This window comes from Clarias gariepinus, chromosome 15, assembly GCF_024256425.1.
Source record: "Clarias gariepinus isolate MV-2021 ecotype Netherlands chromosome 15, CGAR_prim_01v2, whole genome shotgun sequence".
NCBI classification, from domain to species: Eukaryota; Metazoa; Chordata; class Actinopteri; order Siluriformes; family Clariidae; genus Clarias; species Clarias gariepinus.
The window spans coordinates 24,556,272-24,576,917 of record NC_071114.1 but is presented as its reverse complement, the minus strand read 5'-3'; the positions used below and the strand labels follow the sequence as shown (position 1 = coordinate 24,576,917).

The 20,646-nt window shown below is 37.5% G+C and overlaps 2 protein-coding genes across 4 annotated transcripts; one reads left to right on the top strand and one right to left on the bottom strand.

Moving 5' to 3' along the window:
• Window positions 1–1,820: 1,820 nt before the first annotated feature.
• serf2b (small EDRK-rich factor 2b) lies at window positions 1,821–3,921 on the top strand. Its single transcript, XM_053512772.1, has 3 exons — window positions 1,821–1,967; window positions 3,124–3,229; window positions 3,319–3,921. The coding sequence occupies exons 1-3, from the start codon at window positions 1,961–1,963 to the stop codon at window positions 3,383–3,385; spliced, it is 180 nt and encodes a 59-aa protein (XP_053368747.1). The 5' UTR covers window positions 1,821–1,960; the 3' UTR covers window positions 3,386–3,921.
• A 4,624-nt stretch (window positions 3,922–8,545) lies between these two features.
• LOC128542765 (ras-related protein Ral-B-like) lies at window positions 8,546–19,271 on the bottom strand. 3 transcript variants are annotated; one of them, XM_053512770.1, is made up of 5 exons: window positions 19,118–19,271; window positions 17,272–17,395; window positions 16,630–16,838; window positions 14,407–14,584; window positions 8,546–10,101 (listed from the first exon to the last, which is right to left on the bottom strand). In XM_053512770.1, exons 2-5 carry the CDS (start codon window positions 17,383–17,385, stop codon window positions 9,982–9,984), a joined length of 621 nt encoding a protein of 206 aa, XP_053368745.1. In that variant the 5' UTR covers window positions 17,386–17,395; window positions 19,118–19,271; the 3' UTR covers window positions 8,546–9,981. The 3 variants fall into 3 exon arrangements, with proteins under 3 accessions (XP_053368745.1, XP_053368746.1, XP_053368743.1); XM_053512771.1 differs by having other exon boundaries at window positions 17,272–17,392; window positions 19,118–19,220; XM_053512768.1 differs by lacking the exon at window positions 19,118–19,271 and adding an exon at window positions 17,763–17,907.
• Between the last annotated feature and the right edge of the window lie 1,375 nt (window positions 19,272–20,646).

Here is a 20,646-nt window from a genome sequence, read left to right as displayed (position 1 = left end):
TCTGCCCCCAGCTGTATTTTTCATAATACGCGGTACTGACAAACAGCCTGCATCCTTTGATTGAAGTAGGCGTGGCGGATCGTAAGACACTAGCAGTTCGCTCAGGTACTGCGGCACGAGACCATTTAATGCTTTATATGTCAAGAGTAGTATTTTTAAATCAATGCGAAATTTCACAGGAAGCCAATGGAGTGAAGATAAGATAGGGGTGATGTGCTCATATCTTCTGGTTCTAGTGAGGACTCTCGCTGCTGCATTCTGGACTAGCTGAAGCTTATTTATGCATCTAGATGAACAACCAGACAGTAAGGCGTTACAATAATCCAACCTAGAGGTGATAAAAGCATGAACTAGTTTTTCTGCGTCGTTTAGCGACAATAAATTTCTTATCCTGGCAATATTTCTGAGGTGAAAGAATGCTATCCTGGTAATATTATCTACATGTGCTTCAAATGAAAGGCTGGAATCAATGATCACACCAAGGTCTTTCACTGTTGCATTTGATGGAACAGAAAGGCCATCTAAAGTTACGGTGTGATCTAAAATTTTACTCCTAGCTGTATGCGGTCCTATGACTTTAACATTTTTGCAGTTAATGGAGCTAGCAAAGAATTTTTTAATGTTTAGATGTAAAACTAATTTCAGCAATTAAATTTAAGTCTGTATAATAATTAGTATAATGTACTAATAAGTAGGGCACTGGTGGCTCAGTGGCAGATGTTACTGCCATGCTGAAGGCCTGGGTTCGATTTGTTTTGTAAAGAAGAAATTGACAAGAGCAAGTAAGGTTAGCAATTTGTGGGTAAAATGACAGAGGATTGTCCACAGTTACCCCAAGATTGCGGGCAGTGACTGAAGGAGTAATCTGATTCTTGTCCAGAGAGATCACAAGGTCTTAAGTCGCCAGGGATGAATAGCAGTTCCGTTTTACTCAGACTGAACTTTAGCTGATGAGCTGCCATCCAGCATGAAATGTCTGCCAGACATGCTGAGATCCAGGTGGAAACCTGAGTGTCTGAGAGAGGAAAGGAGAAAATATGGTGTGTCATCTGCATAACAATGGTACGATATTACCTTACTAAGAGACCGGGTATAGAGGGAGAACAGAAGATGACAAAGTACTGAACTCTGTGGGACACCAGTAGAGCGTCTGCATGGGGCAGATGTGGATCCCCTCCATGTGACCTCATACGACTTATCTTCTAAGTAAGAAGAAAACCATTGCCACACTGTTCCACAGATTCCAAGGCTTGTAAGAATATATAATAAAATCTTGTGGTTCACTGTGTCAAATGCAGCTGACAGGTCCAGGAGGATGAGGACAGAGCTGTGTGTGGTGTATGTGTGGAACATGCGTTAGTGGTAGCAGCTGACGTTTTTAATAAGGTTTAAAAAGTAGACGGATTACTATATGCATTTCTTACTTTTCACCACTAGATGTCGCAAGCGTACGTTGATTTTAAAGGGGCGTTAAATACTGTATCTACGTGGTCATCTAGGCTCAAAACAAGCCTACGTACAGTGATTATAAAAAAAATAAAGACGTTAGAGAGAAAGAAAGAAAGAAAGAAAGAAAGAAATATCGTTTTATCATTTTATTTCCACCACCAGTTGTGTTTTTTCTTTTTTCATTGTTTTTTTCTAGTTGGTACTTGTAACTTGATCGTATATTGATTCCTTGCTGCATATAAAGAAGACATTTTACGACCTGCAATGTGTATAGATTTAATGGAAATAAAGATACTGTCTGTTTACGTTCTAAATAAAGAAGCCATGTTATTGTGGCTGCTGTTTGGAGCGCATGCGCATACCATGTAAGCTGATTGGCTAGAACACAGAACATGGAGGCGGGACAAACAGCCGCAGCTCGCGCAACCAGGAAAAACCATTAGCGCTCCATCGCTACATCGAGATAAAGCGATTCGGCTTCGCTTCGGTCGGATTTATAAAGCTCCGAGTCATGACCAGTAGGTATTTTATTGGTTATAGTTTTATAATTAAATATATACACACGTTCATGTTTCTATTTACGCTAAGTACGTTTTTTAAATACAGAAGCTAACGAATTTACGCTAGCTAATGCTAGCTTTGCTGGCGGTAACAAGCTAGCCGACATGACGTTACCACTGTTGTGCTAACAAATACGTTGCTAATATAAACAATAACGGGTATATATGTTAGCTGTTTTTAAACAGAAGTGTTCCAAAAAACGATTCAACAGCTATGATAACGTTATCTTGGCGTTTTAACCTTGGCTTGACGTTTTCTCGAGTCCTAGTCCGTCCTGGGCTAACGTTAGCAGTAAAGCGCAGTAAGAATGTATCATTAATTTTTCATTCTAAAAAAGAGGATTGTTTATCTCAGCTGTGGATATTTCCTCTTTTCATTTTATTTATCTCGACCAGCTGTTTGTTTGTGTTTTTATCTTAAACATCAGCTTTTGTTTAAGGAATGTATTTTGCCACGTTGGCATGTGATGTATATAATTAACCCATCTTCTAAAGCGTGTTTAGATTGAGATTGAGCTCATACGATACCAATGATCTCACCATTCTGACAATGCTTAGTTATTAATCTATGCAAATAAAAATATCTGTTTGTGTTTACATAACGGTATTCCTGCTGCAAGATCCTAAACACAAACCCAGCTGGTCAAACTGGTAGACTGATTTTTACCAGCTGGTGAGTTATTTTTTCAGCTAATTGATGATAAATGTTGTTTTTTCCCCTATAACAATTATATTTTTGCTGCAACTGTAGCGTATGCCCTGTGATGGATTGGCACCCTGTCCAGGGCAAACCCCACCTTGTGCCCAAAGTTTCCTTGGATAGGCTCTAGGATGCCTGTGACCCTGTACAGGACAATCAGTATAGAAGATGAATGAATTCTCCTGTTGTGTTATTTTGGTAAAAAATTACCACCACTAACCAGCTGGTAAAGACTACTTTTTTTTTGAGCAGATCAGTCTGGGTTTTGGTAGCTGGTCAGATCCAGGTCTATTTTTCTTCTTTCTGCATTGAAGCTATTTCAGATAAGCTGGAGATATTTTAGAAGATTAATGTAAAATTCTATGTAATTGCTTGTGGTGGGTGTGATTTATTTCATAAAAAATTCTTGTGCAGGAGGAAACCAGCGTGAACTTGCTCGACAGAAGCACGCCAAGAAGCAAAATGAGTCGAGCAAGGGCAGAAAGGATGATGGTCTCTCCGCTGCTGCTCGCAAGCAGAGGTAATGTCATTTGCAGCATTTCCCAGAGATAGTAATGGTGATTTACAACAAGTATCAAATTATAACATCTATTTTTTTCTTTTTTTCAGGGATGCAGAAATAATGCAGCAGAAACAGAAGAAAGCCAGCGATAAGCCGGAACCTAAATCAAAATAACCAGCGTGGCACATTGGGACTAGTATGCATTTTCTGCAGAGGTTCCCAGCTTTCAACAGCTCATGGCTAACGAAAAAAGTTGTAACCATATAGACGGCTTAAAATACTATTACTGACTTTGGTAATCAGTTGGAGAAATTAGTCTACAATGTGGCTTCAAAAAGATCTCCTCTTGCGAGGGAAAATTATTGCATTGAGTATCGATTCACCTGTTGTTCCAAATGCAATCAGTGCACACAATAATTCAATAATAACATGTAAATTGGCTTCATATTTTTAACTGGTTAAAAATATTGACGTGTAGTTCCACCACATGTTAAAAACAACTGTGTTACTGGTAATTCTTGGTTCAAATGTCATGAGATCTTAATCTTTCATCTTGTGTCTCTTTTTGATTTCACACACTCGAAGGTGATGTACTAGATGCGATGCAGATCATGTTAAAGAAGGAGACTTCCAGTCAACACATGAATTGACTTTCGAGTTCTGTATTTTTGTATTAAACACCCTTAATAAAATGTACATTTTTAAACTGATTAATTTTGCATAATTTGACTTTTTTTAAGCTGTTTTTAATTTATGAAAAGGATAAATGTAGAATTTTAAGTTTTAACTTTGCAAACTCACAAAACAAAAAAACACTATAAGAGGCATAAGGTTGTAACAGTTGAGTTGTAAATTTGTGTCAGATGGAAACTTTGAACATGGAGGTGTAATGCAATGTCACTGTTTGTTACTGTTTATGCTTGAAATGTCCCAGAGCTCTAGCTGTATTTTGATTAAAACCTAAAGTGGTTTTGTCAGCCCTACTACCATGGCTCTTGAAACATTGTAAAACACTTGACAAATTGACCTTTTTATTTTCACAAATTATATTAACATATTTGCAGAGTGTATTTAAACACTTTCCTGTATGGTTTATCAACCTCAGTGTCTATGTTTTGGATGTTATATTAGGGATTTGTAATAGACTGCATAGTGGTATGGGGATGTCTGCCCCTCATGCCAATATATGGATTTTGCCCCAGACTGTGGCCATGAAGTTGAATTCACAAAGTTGCATGGACTTTTTTTGTTGTTCTAAATTGTAATTTTTTTTATTCATTGAAACTAAAGAGGTCAAAACCTGTTCCAGAATGATGATGCCCCCATACACAAATTGAGGTCCATTATTTGCCAAGGTTGGAATGGTACCGTGGTACAACAGTCATACCTCAAAGAGAGCAACCTGTAACCTCAAGCGAAAATGTAGGAAAACTAAATTACAAGTTTTTTCGAATTGCGTATAAAGACAGTATGTGCAGCTATAGACAGGCTCTAAAAACTGCTAGGACCGAGCATCTTAGCCAACTGATGGCAAGAAACCAAAACAATTCCAGGTTTTTATTTAGTACAGTGGCTCGCCTAACAAAACCTAAGATGCCCGCAGAGAAAATCCCATCACAGTTTAGAAGTGAAGACTTTATGGACTTCTTTAATGAAAAAATCAAAAGTATCAGGAAGAAAATAACAGAGGTTCAACCTCTAATAGTATCTCACGATCCAGTTCAGCCCATAGCTTTACATGTAGATTTTCAGTGCTTTACAGGTATACGACAGGAAGAGCTGTATAAACAAGCAAATGAAATAAATTAAAGACTGATTTCGAACTTTCCGTTCATATAAAAAATATTAGAAAAAGTACTATCTGCTCAAATATGCACATTCTTGCAGGGAAACAACATCCTTGAAGAATTTCAATTAGGTTTCAGGCCCCATCATAGTACAGAAGCTGCACTAGTTAAGATTGCAAACGACTTGTTTTTAGCTTCAGACCAAGGCTGCATCTCAATACTAGTCTTACTTGATCTAAGTGCTGCATTCGACATTATAGATCATACCTGTCTGATCGATACCATTTTGTAGATATGAATGGAGAACCGTCTGGTGTAATGCCAGTGAAATATGGGGTCCCACAAGGGTCAGTTTTAGGACCCCTGCTGTTCTCAATATACATGCTTCCCTTGGGTAACATCATGAGAAGACATGGGATTAGTTTCCATTGTTATGCTGATGATACCCAATTATACAGTGGTGTGAAAAACTATTTGCCCCCTTTCCTGATTTCTCATTCTTTTGCATGTTTGTCACACTTGAATGTTTCTGCTCATTAAAAACCGTTAACTATTAGTCAAAGATAACATAATTGAACACAAAATGCAGTTTTTAAATAAAGGTTTACGTTATTAAGGGAGAAAAAAACCCTCCAAATCTACATGGCCCTGTGTGAAAAAGTGATTGCACCCCTTGTTAAAAAATAACTTAACTGTGGTTTATCACACCTGAGTTCAATTTCTGTAGTCACCCCCAGGCCTGATTACTGCCACACCTGTTTCAATCAAGAAATCACTTAAATAGGAGCTACCTGACACAGAGAAGTAGACCAAAAGAACATCAAAAGCTAGACATCATGCCAAGATCCAAAGAAATTCAGGAACAAATGAGAACAAAAGTAATTGAGATCTATTAGTCTGATAAAGGTTATAAAGCCATTTCTTTAGGACTCCAGTGAACCACAGTGAGAGCCATTATCCACAAATGGCAAAAACATGGAACAGTGGTGAACCTTCCCAGGAGTGGCCGGCCGACCAAAATTACCCCAAGAGCGCAGAGACAACTCATCCAAGAGGCCACAAAAGACCCCAGGACAACATCTAAAGAACTGCAGGCCTCACTTGCCTCAATTAAGGTCAGTGTTCACGACTCCACCATAAGAAAGAGACTGGTCAAAAATGGCCTGCATGGCAGATTTCCAAGGCGCAAACCACTTTTAAACAAAAAGAACATTACAGCTTGTCTCAATTTTGCTAAAAAACATCTCAATGATATATACCTTGTGGACCGACGAGACAAAAGTTGAACTTTTTGGAAGGTGCGTGTCCCGTTACATCTGGCGTAAAAGTAACACAGCATTTCAGAAAAAGAACATCATACCAACAGTAAAATATGGTAGTGGTAGTGTGATGGTCTGGGGTTGTTTTGCTGCTTCAGGACCTGGAAGGCTTGCTGTGATGGATGGAACCATGAATGCTACTGTCTACCAAAAAATCCTGAAGGAGAATGTCCAGCCATCTGTTCGTCAACTCAAGCTGAAGCGATCTTGGGTGCTGCAGCAGGACAATGACCCAAAAAACACCAGCAAATCCACCTCTGAATGGCTGAAGAAAAACAAAATGAAGACAAAATGAACCGCCTTTTTAAGGTCATGCCACAACATCTCAATAGGATTCAGGTCAGGACTTTGACTAGGCCACTGCCTAGTCAAAGTCCTGACCTGAATCCTATTGAGATGTTGTGGCATGACCTTAAAAAGGCGGTTCATGCTAGAAAACCCTCAAATAAAGCTGAATTACAACAATTCTGCAAAGATGAGTGGGCCAAAATTCCTCCAGAGCGCTGTAAAAGACTTGTTGCAAGTTATCGCAAACGCTTGTTTGCAGTTATTGCTGCTAAGGGTGGCCCAACCAGTTATTAGGTTCAGGGGGCAATTACTTTTTCACACAGGGCCATGTAGGTTTGGATTTTGTTTCTCCCTAAATAATAAAAACCATCATTTTAAAACTGCATTGTGTTTACTTGTGTTATCTTTGACTAATAGTTAAAAGTGTTTGATGATCAGAAACATTTTGTGTGACAAACATGCAAAAGGATAAGAAATCAGGAAGGGGGCAAATAGTTTTTCACACCACTGTATATCTCAACAAAACCAGACAAAATACCCAAGTTGTCTAGATTAACTGAGTGTGTCAGATTGGATGACCAATAACTTTCTTTTACTAAATTCAGATAAGACGGAGATATTACTCATCGGCCCAAAAACCAGCACACAACAGCCTTCACAATTCAGCCTGCGTTTAGAAGGATGTACTGTTACTACCAGCTCGACAGTAAAAGACCTGGGCGTAATATTAGACAGTAACTTGTCCTTTAAAAATCATATTTTCAATATTACAAAAACAGCCTTTTTCCATCTTAGAAATATTGCCAAGCTTAGGAGCATCTTATTCGTATCTGATGCAGAAAAGCTAGTTCATGCATTTATGACCTCCAGACTGGTGACTATTGTAATGCATTACTAGGTGGTTGTCCTGCATCCTCAATAAACAAGCTTCAGTTAGTCCAAAATGCAGCCGCCAGGGTTCTCACCAGATCCAGAAAATATGATCATATAACCCCAATATTATCATCCCTGCACTGGCTGCCTGTTCAGTTTAGAATTAATTACAAAGTAGTATTACTTACATACAAGGCTTTAAATGGTTTAGCTCCCACATACCTAACCTGATACGATACACTCCACCACGCTCCTTAAGATCACAAAACTCCGGACTTCTGGTAGTTCCCAGAATTTTAAAATCTACAAAAGGAGGTAGGGCACTTTCATATTTAGCTCCAAAGCTTTGGAATAGCCTCCCAGTGTTCGAGGAGCAGACACTGTTTCCCAATTCAAAAGTAGACTCAAGACGCATCTCTTTAATCTGGCAAACACGGAACTCTTCCCATAACCTCATACTCCAGTACATCTATCCTGAATGGCAACTACGCTAATTTTCTCCATCTGTTCTGTATTTTTCTACCATTTTGCCATCTTCAGTAGATTGTGCCATCTTCAGTAGACAAAGGCCGACCCTGAGAGGTTTCTAAGGCATTCAGAGAAGGACCAGCTCTAGCTGGATTCTGCTTTATGATGGTTGGAGCTACACATGCTGCTCCTGTGCTTTCAGTGACCCAGACCCCATCTGTACCTACTGCCTCCCTGTGCTGAACTGGACTCCCTGTGCTGAACCTCTCTCTATAAGGAACACAGGAGCATGACTGAGGCTCACAAAACTGCATCTAAACAAGCCACAAGACTTCTAGAACAATTCCCTGTGGACAAATTACCTCACAGTGGAATTGTCATTTCAACATATACACCCCATACCCACTGTCAAGCATGGCAATGGACACACACAAACTAGATGCAGAGCTCTGCTCTCTCTCTGGTCACTCATTCTTTCTCGTCTGCTAATTTTTTATAAGCCACAGGTGGAAAGCTTTGCAATTTGACTTAATGGTTTTCCTCTTTTTCTGCAGGCGATGCTTAACTATGCTGCCACTACCACAATGAACTACAACATGTACTAAACAAATAGAGTTTATTTGGTCTGTTATCAACATACAGTGAATCAGTGAAAAGGAATTCATACAAAAGGTGGCTCAATTACAAAAATATGGTTATCACAAAAAACTTGTAGTTTATACTAAAAGCAATATACAAAGGATGTACCAAAAGTAATGCAGAAGAAAATGCATAACATTTTTGTATTAACAGACATAGGTTGTCCAAATTGCACACGTTGGTAAAGTAACTCTTCCTCTATACAAAGGTAATACTCAACATAGTCTCCATCAATAAGCCATGCATTTGTGCCATCGTTGAGCCCAAAAGTGAAGATAAACCACACGGTGGGAGACCATCAACAATGACCAAGGGATTTTCAAAAATGTTGGGATCAAGGATGGTGCAAATACATCGCTTCTGATGGAGACTAGGCTGAGTATTACTTTGTATAGAAGAGTTACTCCAACAACATGTGAATACAAAGGTTATGCCCACTTTTGCATTACATTCGATACAACCATCATATGTTGTAGGCCTTGCATAGTGACATCTTTGAAAAACGAAGTGACTAACTAATGTACAACACAGTAGTATTACAACTAGCAGTGTTCCTAAGATGGCTGCATAATACGCTTGCAGTGTGTAGTCATCCACTAGCATTGTTCTTAACATTTGACTCCCATTATACAGATAACCAGATTATCTTGCTTTATTTAAAAGCTTGTAGCACTGCATGACTAATGATTAGAGAGTGTTCAAAGTATTAAACATTCAGTTCCCATTTTTTGACAATGATCTTTGTGCTATGAAACTCTTAGGAGAGCCGATTCAGTTTGATTTCATTAAAGGTACTATAGAACCAGCAAAGACTTGTCTAATCTAAACACAAATTTATCTAACATATTATGATTGTTGTTAAACTATGTGTGGTTTACTTTAAAATTATATATCTATATTACATCTCTTTAAATAGTGCTTACTTGTGAAAACTATTGAGTTAATTGAATATGAAATGCAGTAGTGGTAAATATTAATGCACTAATTATAAATGAGAGTACTCTACAAAGATTACTGTATACATTTTATATAAGTGATTCTTATATTAGTATGAGGCACTGCCAACAACCAAGGATAGTCTATCAAAGTTAAAATGCCCAAGACACTGACTTGTTAAAATATGGCAAAGTAACTGTATGAATGTCCATCAAGTTGGATCTCATTTGTTTGATGGCAGAAGAAAAAAATTCAGATGTAAATATTATAATGGAACACAGTTGCATAAACCTCACTAGATACAGCAAGGAAGGACGATGGCATCGGTTCACAGTTCTTTACTTTCTCTGGATTTGGCAACGTTTACCACAATAGAGGCAAAACAGCTTTGAGCAGCTTTTCTGTGTCCTCCAGAATGGCTCTGTGCTGAGAGAGGCTTGCTCTTTACCGTTCTTCTGACTCAAAGCAATGTGCAGCGCTCTTTCAGGGTTTTTTTCTTCTTGCCTCCTTTCTTGCCGTTCTTGTCCTTGTTCTCAGCCATTTTCTTAGCCCGGACTTCCCTCATTAGGTCAAAAAACACCTGAAAACACAAGGACATCTTGAAACCCCTCCTTTTTTTTTGGAAAATTGAATAAAATCTTTCAACTTAAAAGTATAAAAGCTGATGGGTGCTTTCACTAAAAAAAACGTTTTTAGATTATGTAATTTGTATAATTTTATATCACAACACCATTCTTTTCAAAAGGTTACAGCGAAGCTCACTTACAGGTACTGTACAGTAGGTAGACAACCAAAATGCCTATTACCGTCGCGCTCACCGCCGTGGGAAAACGGCAGCAGCCAAAATAAATCTGTTGCATTTTAAAGTCATTCGTGAAATGACCGCCAGGTGGCGCAAAATGACATTTTTCACTCTACACAGTTTTAAATATAATTAAGTCATAAAAAAAGTCTTAAAAATATGTTGTATCGAAGAAATACTACAATTATTGTAATTTCGATCAAGTTCACTAGCTGATAATTTTATTTGTACAAAGAATGAAGTGTTATAGAGCCTATCTCTATTTGTTTCTGTTTTTTTTATTTAAATACATTCAAAAATACATCAAACTTTAAATATAGAAATAACTGGTAAAATAGACTTTTAAAAAAAGACAGAATAAAACATTACAATAACTCAAAAAAGATGCACTAAAAATGTTGTGTTGTTTCTGTAAACACATGGTTGGGTGGTTTATGCCGAATCAAAATTCTAGGTTATTTCGGGTACTTTAAACACATTGTTGTGTTGCTCATGTTGGGTCATATGATATGTAGTGAGTCATTTACAAATGAACACCTGGTTGGGTTACTTTGACCCAACAACTGGTTTATTCTTTATTCTCTGGTTTCTTTAAACGGCAGCCTGCAAAATGTTTGAAATATTACTGTTATTGTGTCACAAGTGTAGAGATTCAAGCTTCAGGAAATCTCCCGGCGAATAACATCGGCTGTGCCATGCAGGCATGCGGGCATACAGCTGGCGAAAGGTGGCGGTGGGCAGAGTGGCAGAACGGAGCACGCCGAGGCAGCACAGAGCGTTTGCTTAAATTATTTTGGAAAATCATAAAGTTTTTTCATCATTGTGACGCTTAAAAATAGATGCAGGATTATTTTATATAGTCTAAATAAAACTGCTTTTCTAAACAGGGGCTATTGTTGTTTATCTCCTCCTCTCACACGCATAAAGTTTTCCAGAGGGCGGAGGATTTTTGTTGTAATATTTAATAATATTTATGCAGTATAATCAGGGGCTCTTATTCCTATTTGTCCTGGGATGTTGTTCTTTTAGTGTTACTGTGTGTTTACAGTAAAAATACTGTGTACTGTGCTTTACAATGGCAAACATTCAAACGCAAATTATTCACCCTCCCCAGGTGTGAATCAGCTGTTCTCACCTATACACTTAGAGAAACTGAAATGCACTGCAGTGATTCAGACCTCTTTTTAAATTTCTGCGAATTTCATCTTCTGGATTCTAGATTCTAAAATTGACATTATTACTGTTTTACTGGAATAAAAGAAATGGAGATTTTCCTTATCATAACATAAATTGTATTGGTTGTAATCACTCTATACACAATAATTTTCTTTGGTATTTTTATAAAAAATAAAAAAAAAATAAAAAAAAGATTTAATTTGTATTTCCCTCTAAAATAGCATAAAAATCACGGGTTGTGTATAGAGTAATAAAAAAAAAAAACTTTTTTTTGCAATACAATACGTTATGATGAGGAAACTTTCCATCTCTTCCATTCCCTCGTCTCCGCAGCAATGAGCGCGCCTACAATTCACTTTTCATACGTATTACATAATCTAATAATTTGTTTTTCATTAGTTTATATAAAAGCAGATATTTCGCTTTTTATAAGTATATATTTTTCACGTCTCTGAGGCGATTACACACTGAGTTTCGGTTCATTTTCTGACGTGCTCAAGTTCAACAAAAACAATACAGAACCCTGTTTACTTTCTTTATTTAACAAAATCCTGAAGTTTTTTTTCGTCATTGTAAGTGCACCTAAATAAAAGTAAAGTCTCATAAAGGCTATGAAGCTTATATAGTTTTACTATATAGTTTTTGCACATTATTCTGACAGTGTTTCAATTTTATGGTCGTTTAGTTTCATTTATTTCAGTTAATAAATCTACTACAAATTTAAAGAACACAAAATATAAGATGACGCAAGACCCTACACGTGTAGCTTTTCTAATTACACATAAAATCCTAAGGCTCATTGTGTTAACGTTTACATTGCTTAAATACGATCCTAAAAATATTTCATTTAATTTTAATTACAAATGTGTACTGTAATGTTACTACTGTGATTATGAATTTGTTTAATTACAATGTTTCACTTGATTTTATCTGCAACTACGTGAAGCTTTAGACAAGCTGCAGCTCATTAGGCCTGGAGAGAACTACCTGATGCCTGAGGCATCAGTCTGTAGTTATATAGCGCCAATCAGCGGTAAAAGCCAGCAAACGCACAAATCCAAATGCTGCCGCCATACGCTGCGACGGTAAAAGTTGAATACTGCTTGTCCACCTACTGTACTTGTAAAGGCTAAAAAGATCTTAAAAGCATGTTACGGTGAGTTACCCATATGTTAACCATTTTAAGTACATGTTAATTCGACATTTATAAAAATGTCAGAATGAGTGTTCATACTTACCATAATGCGAATAAGAACAGGACGTAATGGCTTAAAGGATGTTTTTTGACATAAATGTATGACATGTTATTCTTTAACAAATAAAAAATGCAATCTATGATATATTGTGTGGTAAAACTGTGTTATAAAGAGGACTCAAACACTTCTGGGCATGCCGCTATTGGAAAATAAATCAATAAACCTCCTGCGGGAAACCAGTAACTTTGCATTGTGTCAGGCTTTATCATGCTACCCTGTCATGCTTTGTTACGTAAACATTAACATACATGTTTAATGTGTTCAGTAAGGCAAGTTCAGGTCAAAGTCAGCGTATAATAAACAGACTATGTACAACATTATTTTACCGTTCATCAAGTGATTGCTGTATCTTACGAGGGGTGTTCAAGTCAAGTCTTGTGAATTAAGGTGTGAAACCAATGGACATTTTACAGGAGACCTCGATCACAGTACTGTACTGCAAACGTTTTAAAGAAGGCCATATGTCCATGAAAGAAAATCCCAGGCAGAGGTTTAAAAATAAATAAATAAATAAAAAACGAGGGATAACTTGTAATCAACTTGCAAAAGAGACACATGTCTGTGGGAACAGTACACACTAACATTCACTAACACCACTTGATCGTTATAGGACCTCGGCTGAAAGTAACCGCCACATCTCCTGTACAGTCCTGACCCCGCTCAAATCATTTCCACATGTTTGGGCCTTTAAAGGAGTTTACAGGGGACCAATGTTTCAGAGGTGAAGGAGGCAGTCTGATCATGATGAACTTCATAGCATGTTGGTATCCAAGTTATAGTGAAACACTGGGATGAGTGCATTGGTGTAGCAAGGGGTTATATAGAGAAATAAAGGTAGCTTATACTCTCATAAATGTTGTTATTTTCTGCAGAATCAAAAGTCCCAGTTTGACTTGAGCATCCCTTGTAATAGCGCAAATATATTTTTTCTTGAGACTTATCAGCAGCATGAACAGTAATCAGAATTAGCAACCAGTTCATCCATGTAAGACCGTACATGTTACCCTCCCAAAGATAAGTTAACTCAATTTAATTGTTCCAGATTATTTTATTTTATTACATACACTACCATAAGTTTCAAAAGTGTCAATAGTTTAGACACACCTTCTAATTTCATGGTCTTTCCTGATTTTTATTTCTTTCTACACTAAAAAAAGGCGCTGAAGGCATCCAAAATATGCAATACTCTCCTTTGAATAGTTGATATTGAGATGTATCTGCTACTTATACTCTGTAAAGCCTTCATCATGGCTCTAATCCAAAGAGCTGTTTGTAAAATAGTGATTTCTGAGGCTGGTAACTCTAAATGAACTTCTCCTTTGCAGCAGAGGTAAGTTTTGTCTTGCTTTCCTGGGATGGTCTTCGAGAGGCAGTTTCATCATGGGTTTTGTAAATGCATGTAACAATACTGTTCTTGCTCCAGAACAGCTGACACTCCATGTTTTAAAATAACTGACTGTTGTTGCTGCTGTTTTTACTTAAATACCCAATTCCATACAGTATGTGTTATTTCATATTTTTTAAATCTCCAGTATTGTTTTAAATAGTAGAAAGAAATAAAATCCAACCTGTAGTCATTTTAAAACTTGCATCCATCAAGCTACAATATAACAAGTTACAATATAAGCAACACACTGTATGTAAACCATACCTTATCAACGTTGGCTCGTGTTTTTGCTGAAGTTTCCACGTACTGCACTCCCCATTCATCTGCTTTTTCCCGGGCCCCGGTCACAGAAACCTGCCTCTTGTCTTCCAAATCAGATTTATTTCCTACTAACAACAGGGGAATCTTATCTTCCTCTGCTTTTACACGCAGGATTTGCTCCCTGTAACAAACACACACACAAACACAAAATGTTTAACTATAGGTTAATCATGGCTAGAGCTCATTGCTTCAGTTTGTATCCTGTACCGACTGCACAACAAGACAACACAAGATGCATTAAATCAACTTGCAGGTTTGTGCTGGTTTTGTGGCCATGACATAATATTGATGATGAAATCACAAGCACAGTCATGGCTTTATTACGGAAGCACAAACACTTAGAGAGATACTGAAACACACACTATTTGAGGCAACTGAACTTTACTGAAAAGCATCCACTTTTCATCTATTAACCTTGCTACTGTAGATTTCCTACAAGTGACCGCAGTACTACTGGTGCTGAAGATATAAATATTTCTTTTATTTTTGAACTGGAAATGCTGACCAAAGAAGTCAACACTGACACATCCTGTTCTGGGCGAGTCTGCAAATCAGCACTGTGGAAACAAAATGGTGTCTAAAAATTTTTTTGACTCATAATCCTTATAGGCTTTACCATGTTTTTTCCATTGTTTTGAACTTTATATGGGTGAGATTTGACTCTAACAACCCATCTTTAGCTGTTTGACAAAGGCCACCAGGTTTTGATTTAAAATGTCCTGTTATTTAAGAGAGTTCATGATGCCATGCACCCTAACAAGGTTCCCTGGGCCTTTGGAAGAGAAACAGGCCCACGGCATGACAGGTCCAGTGGGCATGAGGTGCTTTTCCACATGCTCATCTTTTGTTTTACACCAGACCCAGACAGTGTTTGTTGCCAAAATGCTCTCTCAGTCTCATCTGACCACAGCACACAGTCCCAGTTGAAGTCCTTTCAAACTCCAGACATTTATGTTTGTGATTGTAGGTGAGAAAAGGCTTTTTCCTTCCATGCCTCCCAAACAGCTTGTTGGCATGTAGATAGCGTCTGATGGTTGTTATGGAGACAGTGAGGTTTGGAGATTTTTTTACTTCTTTTACCATCGCCCTCACTAGGTGTGGTGGCAAGATAAACTTGGGTCCTCGTCCAGCCTTGTTTATCACTGTTCCAGTTTTTTTGTGTGTGTGTGTTTTATGTTTTTTTGCATTTTGTACAAGATTCAGTGAAAAACAGGCACCATGGGTCCCAAGAATGTTATCAAGGAGAAAACGAGGCTGCTTTCAGGTTTGTTTTTAAAGCAGCTGGTGCCATGATGAACTATGACTTGAGGATAAGTGAGGTTAAATGTCTATTCATTTTATATTTTACTTTATTTACATGTCTTTTCTAAATGTTTTTTTTATTTTTTATATGCAAAAAAATATAATTATAGTGTTGGAAATTTGTAATATTGGAAATATTTTTGGGTGGCTGGAATGGATTATCTGCATTTATATTATTTCCTAAGAAAACTATGTTTCGCAATATAAAATTTTACCTGAAGAACTCGCCTCTGCAATGGATTAAATTCACAAGCCGAGTTACCACTGTACTTAGGTTTTTTTTGTTGTTTTTTTTTATGTCAAAACTATAATCTGAAATTCCAAATTACATCTATTAAAAGGCAAATCTTTATCGCTAACAAATAATAAAAAAAAAAACTCCAACTTCACATTGCCGAGTTTAAATCTATAGCTACAACCGACCTTTAATATCTGGAATAACACTATATATACTGAGCTTCCAAAGAGCTTTTTTTTTCATACAATCTTGAAGAATACTTCTCCAGACATTTTAGCAGCCATTCTCAGTCCAGTCCCTGTACCTGAGCGGTTTTAACAAATGTTTTTTTTGCTTGTTAGGCCACACAGTGACTTGTGAATCATGTTAGCATAAAAACATCTAACTTAAGGCATGAACCAGTAAAAATCAGGTGCAGATGATGACAGATCAGACCGGTGATTAGTATACTGGTGATGCTGAATGCTGAGTGGTTGGAACAGATGAGAGGGGAAGTGAGGTTGCTGCTGAGGTTGTTCCATAAACAACCAATTTTTAAAATGTATCTTTAGCCGCTTTGCAGCCTGTCATAGAAAATCTCTGAGAATGCTATATATATATTTTTTTTCATAATAAACCCAGCATACCTGAACTCAGAGGTGGCACTGAACGACTCTTGCTCTGTGATGGAGAACACTAGCAGGAAGCCCTCTCCGCTGCGGAAGTAATTATCCCTAATAGCTGCATAGTCCTCCTGTCCTGCTGTGTCCAGAATATCGATTTGAACCTCTTCTCCATCCAGTACTACCTTTTTCCTGTAGCTGTCTGCTTTAGTGGGCTCATAGTCTTCAACAAACTGGGGAAAAAAATGAACTAAGTGAGTTTTATGAAAGTTTTATGAAACAATTTCATTTAAAACTCATTACAGTATTGATTTCTCCTTATGGGAGGCTCTCATATTTAATTTAAATGAGAAAATATTTATTAGACCCATCCATCATGCTATAGTAGCAAGAGTTTTTATAGAAGAACTCGGAACTCGAGATGTATTTATTTATTGCGTTCTTGCAGTTCACACACTCCCCCCATGTCCTGTCTCTGTGTAATCTCACTGCACATTTTGTTTGTTGCAATATGTTGTTACCACACGGTATGTTTGATGTTTTGTTTCTTTCCCTTCTGATACTGTCTGTTCCAGACTATTAGATAATATCAGATAATATTTAATAACCCAGAATAGACAGTTCAGGACATCTATGAATTAAACAACTTTTTAGTATAAATCTCACCTCATCATACATGAACTGCAGTGTGAGTGCTGATTTGCCCACTCCTCCGCTTCCCACCATGATGACCTTGTGCAGAACCAGAGAGCTCTGGCCCTTGCTCTTGTTGGCTGCCATGCGTGATCTGCTAAGGTAAAGGAAAAATAAACCTTGAACAACTGTGTGTGCAATAATGTTTATGATTTGCATGTGATCTTCAATGTCGTCCAAGGATTACTGTGTAATGAAATTCTGTGTTGACTTTTAGGTTCAAATTCTTTCATTGACATTTTGTTCTATTTTCACTTTAGTTACCTTGGTTAACAGGTTCCTACATCACACTCCAATTACTAAGCACATGACATACAGTACACTGATCAGCGATAACATTAAAACATCAGTTTTTCCCCCTTGTGCAGCCAAAAGAGCTTCAACCCAATAATGCATGGCCTCAGTACGAGCTCCCCAAGCAAGTCAATAAGCTCTGGGTGCCTAAGACCCAGTCACTGTCTTACCTGTTGTCCTTTCTTGGGTGACTTTTGATAGGTAGAAACCAGTGCATACTTGGATACCATAAGCCCCAGTTCCACCACTGTTGGGCACTTCAGCAAGGCCCTCCAGCTAAGTCACTATATCACAGCTGACCCTGAGTTCAGATTTCGCTATGCACAATAGCAAATAAAGACTAAAGTTAACTAAATTGTGAATGTGTCTATGTGTTTTGTCAGTGTTCTCAAGACTATAAAGCCACTGTGACCCTGATCAGAAAATGTAGTTGCTTAAAATAAATAAATACAAGTAAATGTTCAATAAAGGTGGCACGGTGGCTTACTGGTAAGCCATTTCACCAACAGCCTTGCACCTCCTGGGTCTGGGTTCGATTACCCCCTTGGGATCTGTGTGCATGGAGTTTGCATGTTCCCCCTGTGTTTGGCGAGTTCCCTCCGGATACTCCGGTTTCCTGCCATGGGCTAAAGACACGCAAATCAGGCTAACTGACAGCTCTTGTTTCCTGTAATTTGTAAATAAGTGTGTGTGAGAGTGATTGTGTATGTGTGAGTGCCCTGCGATGAACTGGCATCCTGTCTGGTGTGTACCCTGTAAATGAGATGCAGGATAAAGCGGTATCGACAATGAGTGAGTTTATATATATTTATATATATTTATATATATACACATTGTACAAACTTTAATATCATCATCATGAGTCCGGTTGCTGTTTGTTAAACTCATTGTATTACTTTCTTGTATTTTTATCTTTTCTCACCTTCACAATAATTGGTTTTGTTACCATTTATAACTTTTTATAAAAGTTACGGTGCACAAAAAGTTAAATTTTCCTACAAACCAATAGTTTATCTTTAAAATAATCTCACATGCAGTGTCATGGATCTAAAACCTGCTGACTGAGGGACTCTCAAGTGATTACAACACACGTCTACAGTTACAAACGCATTATTTATATTAAACATCACTGGAGGTCTTTAATTGTAAATGTCCATTAAATAACGACAACGTGAAAATATCAATTACTGGAAAAAAGAACTTATATTCTATCTGTCACAGACATTGAAGCTACTTTTGTTTTCTTTCTGTGTTCTTAAAAAGGACACCGCCCCTTCCGTGATGTGCTAAGCGACAACCCGCATTCGCCTGCTCGCTCATTGGCTAAACGAAGGACACGCGCTCTCGCGTCTGCCCGTGTATTGGACACCACAGCTGTCAATCAAATGTTTTCCAGCGAAAAGAGAAGTGCTAGTGAAAACGGTTATTCTTAAACTAAATATTAATGTCAAATAAATATTCATTAAAACATTTAGAAATTGAAAAAGAAACTTCACCTAAACAAAACTTTAAAAACCCGACTCACAGTTTCAGTTACAACAGGCAGTAATTCTCCAATAAAACGCGTCCACTGTTCCCAAACTGCTACTCTTCTGTCGTCCCATCCACCGGAAATGCAGTGGCGCACATTACAGGGATATGATGTCACTAAACTGGCATGGTATTTCAATGGCCAGTTTTACACAATCATTCAAACGCCTACAAATATGTTCAATTAGTTTTAAGCGTTTCTAATTTTGTTCCAGATTACTCTAAAAGATATCACAGACCAGTATCTCACTGCTTAAAACATTTAGCCCCAATGGTCTTGGCTGGTTTACCTTAATCTAACTGCCTGGACTAACTGGTTGGCTAATTTGCCTCCTAGCCTGTTCAGGATTAGCTGGCAAGAACCAGACTGATGAGCAAGAATCTTCATGACTAACCAGTCCAGTCAATTCGACCAGCTAGAACCAGCTTGTAAATGGCTAAAACTCGTTTAATACCACTAATCCAAACATGACAGATTAGCGCAAACCACCCGACCAGCCAGAATCAGCCTGTAAATCTCTTTCTGTAAATAACCAACCAGACAGTCACCCCACCTAGCTAAAACTAGTTTGGAAATGTCCGGAAAACCCTATTAACCATTACTCCAAACAAGTACGCCCACTTAGAATCAGGATGAAGTGTACAAAACCTTTACAATACCAATGATCCAAAAGAGGAAAGATCAGTTACAACTAGCCAAAGGGTATAACCAAACAAGCAGAAAATTAAACTGGTAAAATGATTTTTAAAATATCCATTAAAACTACAAAACCGATCCAGATTGACAAGTTGAGGCTGTGTACCAGCTAAAACCAATAACTATGCAAGCTTTCTTGTCCTCCTTCAGGTTACTAAAAGCTGTGAAAAAAATAAATATTTTTTTAATTTGTCAGTAATAGTAATTCTGAAAATTCTATTATTATTATTATTATTATTATTCTGTTTTGGGTGAATCAAATCAACAAAACGCAACTGTTTCGTCGATAGATGGCGCTATGTGATAACTTGTTGCTTCGGTACAACCTTTCTTTGCTGAGCGATTTAGCTCATACATGAGTAAAAGGTTTAGGTAATTAACATAGAAATAGCTAAAACACAAAATCCAGTTAATTAACAGCCATATCAGATAATTGCACGAGTATATTATGGACATTCCAGGGAATTGCTTTATCTGCAATTTATTTTCAAATAATAATTTATTTCCTGTCTGTAATTAAGCAACAGGTTAGCACTTTCCAAGTTTCATTGTAAACGAGGAAGAAAAAAAGATGAATTATTGATCTTCAGGGAATTTTGGAATTTAAATGATATCCCCTAATCTTTAGGAAATTATGAGGATCATCATATCATTTTCTGCAGAACATACGACTTTCCAAAAATGGAATATATTTCATATTGAATATTCTCAAGTAAAGTAGAATCAGTGCTGTTGGTCACTACATTTTTTCAGCATATAATGGATGACTCACGAAAAGTGATGTTTCAGGCATGAGGTGGTAAATGGATTTATACAGTCTGATCTCT

Excerpts from the sequence above, each read along its gene's own strand:
- serf2b (XM_053512772.1), top strand. Across the intron at positions 3,230-3,318 it reads GCTGCTGCTCGCAAGCAGAG|GGATGCAGAAATAATGCAGC; the intron begins GTAATGTCATTT and ends TCTTTTTTTCAG.
- LOC128542765 (XM_053512768.1), bottom strand. The coding sequence starts at position 17,809 with ATGCACTGGTTTCTACCTATCAAAAGTCACCCAAGAAAGGACAACAG. Across the intron at positions 14,585-16,629 it reads AGTGCCACCTCTGAGTTCAG|GGAGCAAATCCTGCGTGTAA; the intron begins GTATGCTGGGTT and ends TGTTTGTTACAG. Across the intron at positions 10,102-14,406 it reads CACGAGCCAACGTTGATAAG|GTGTTTTTTGACCTAATGAG; the intron begins GTATGGTTTACA and ends TTGTGTTTTCAG.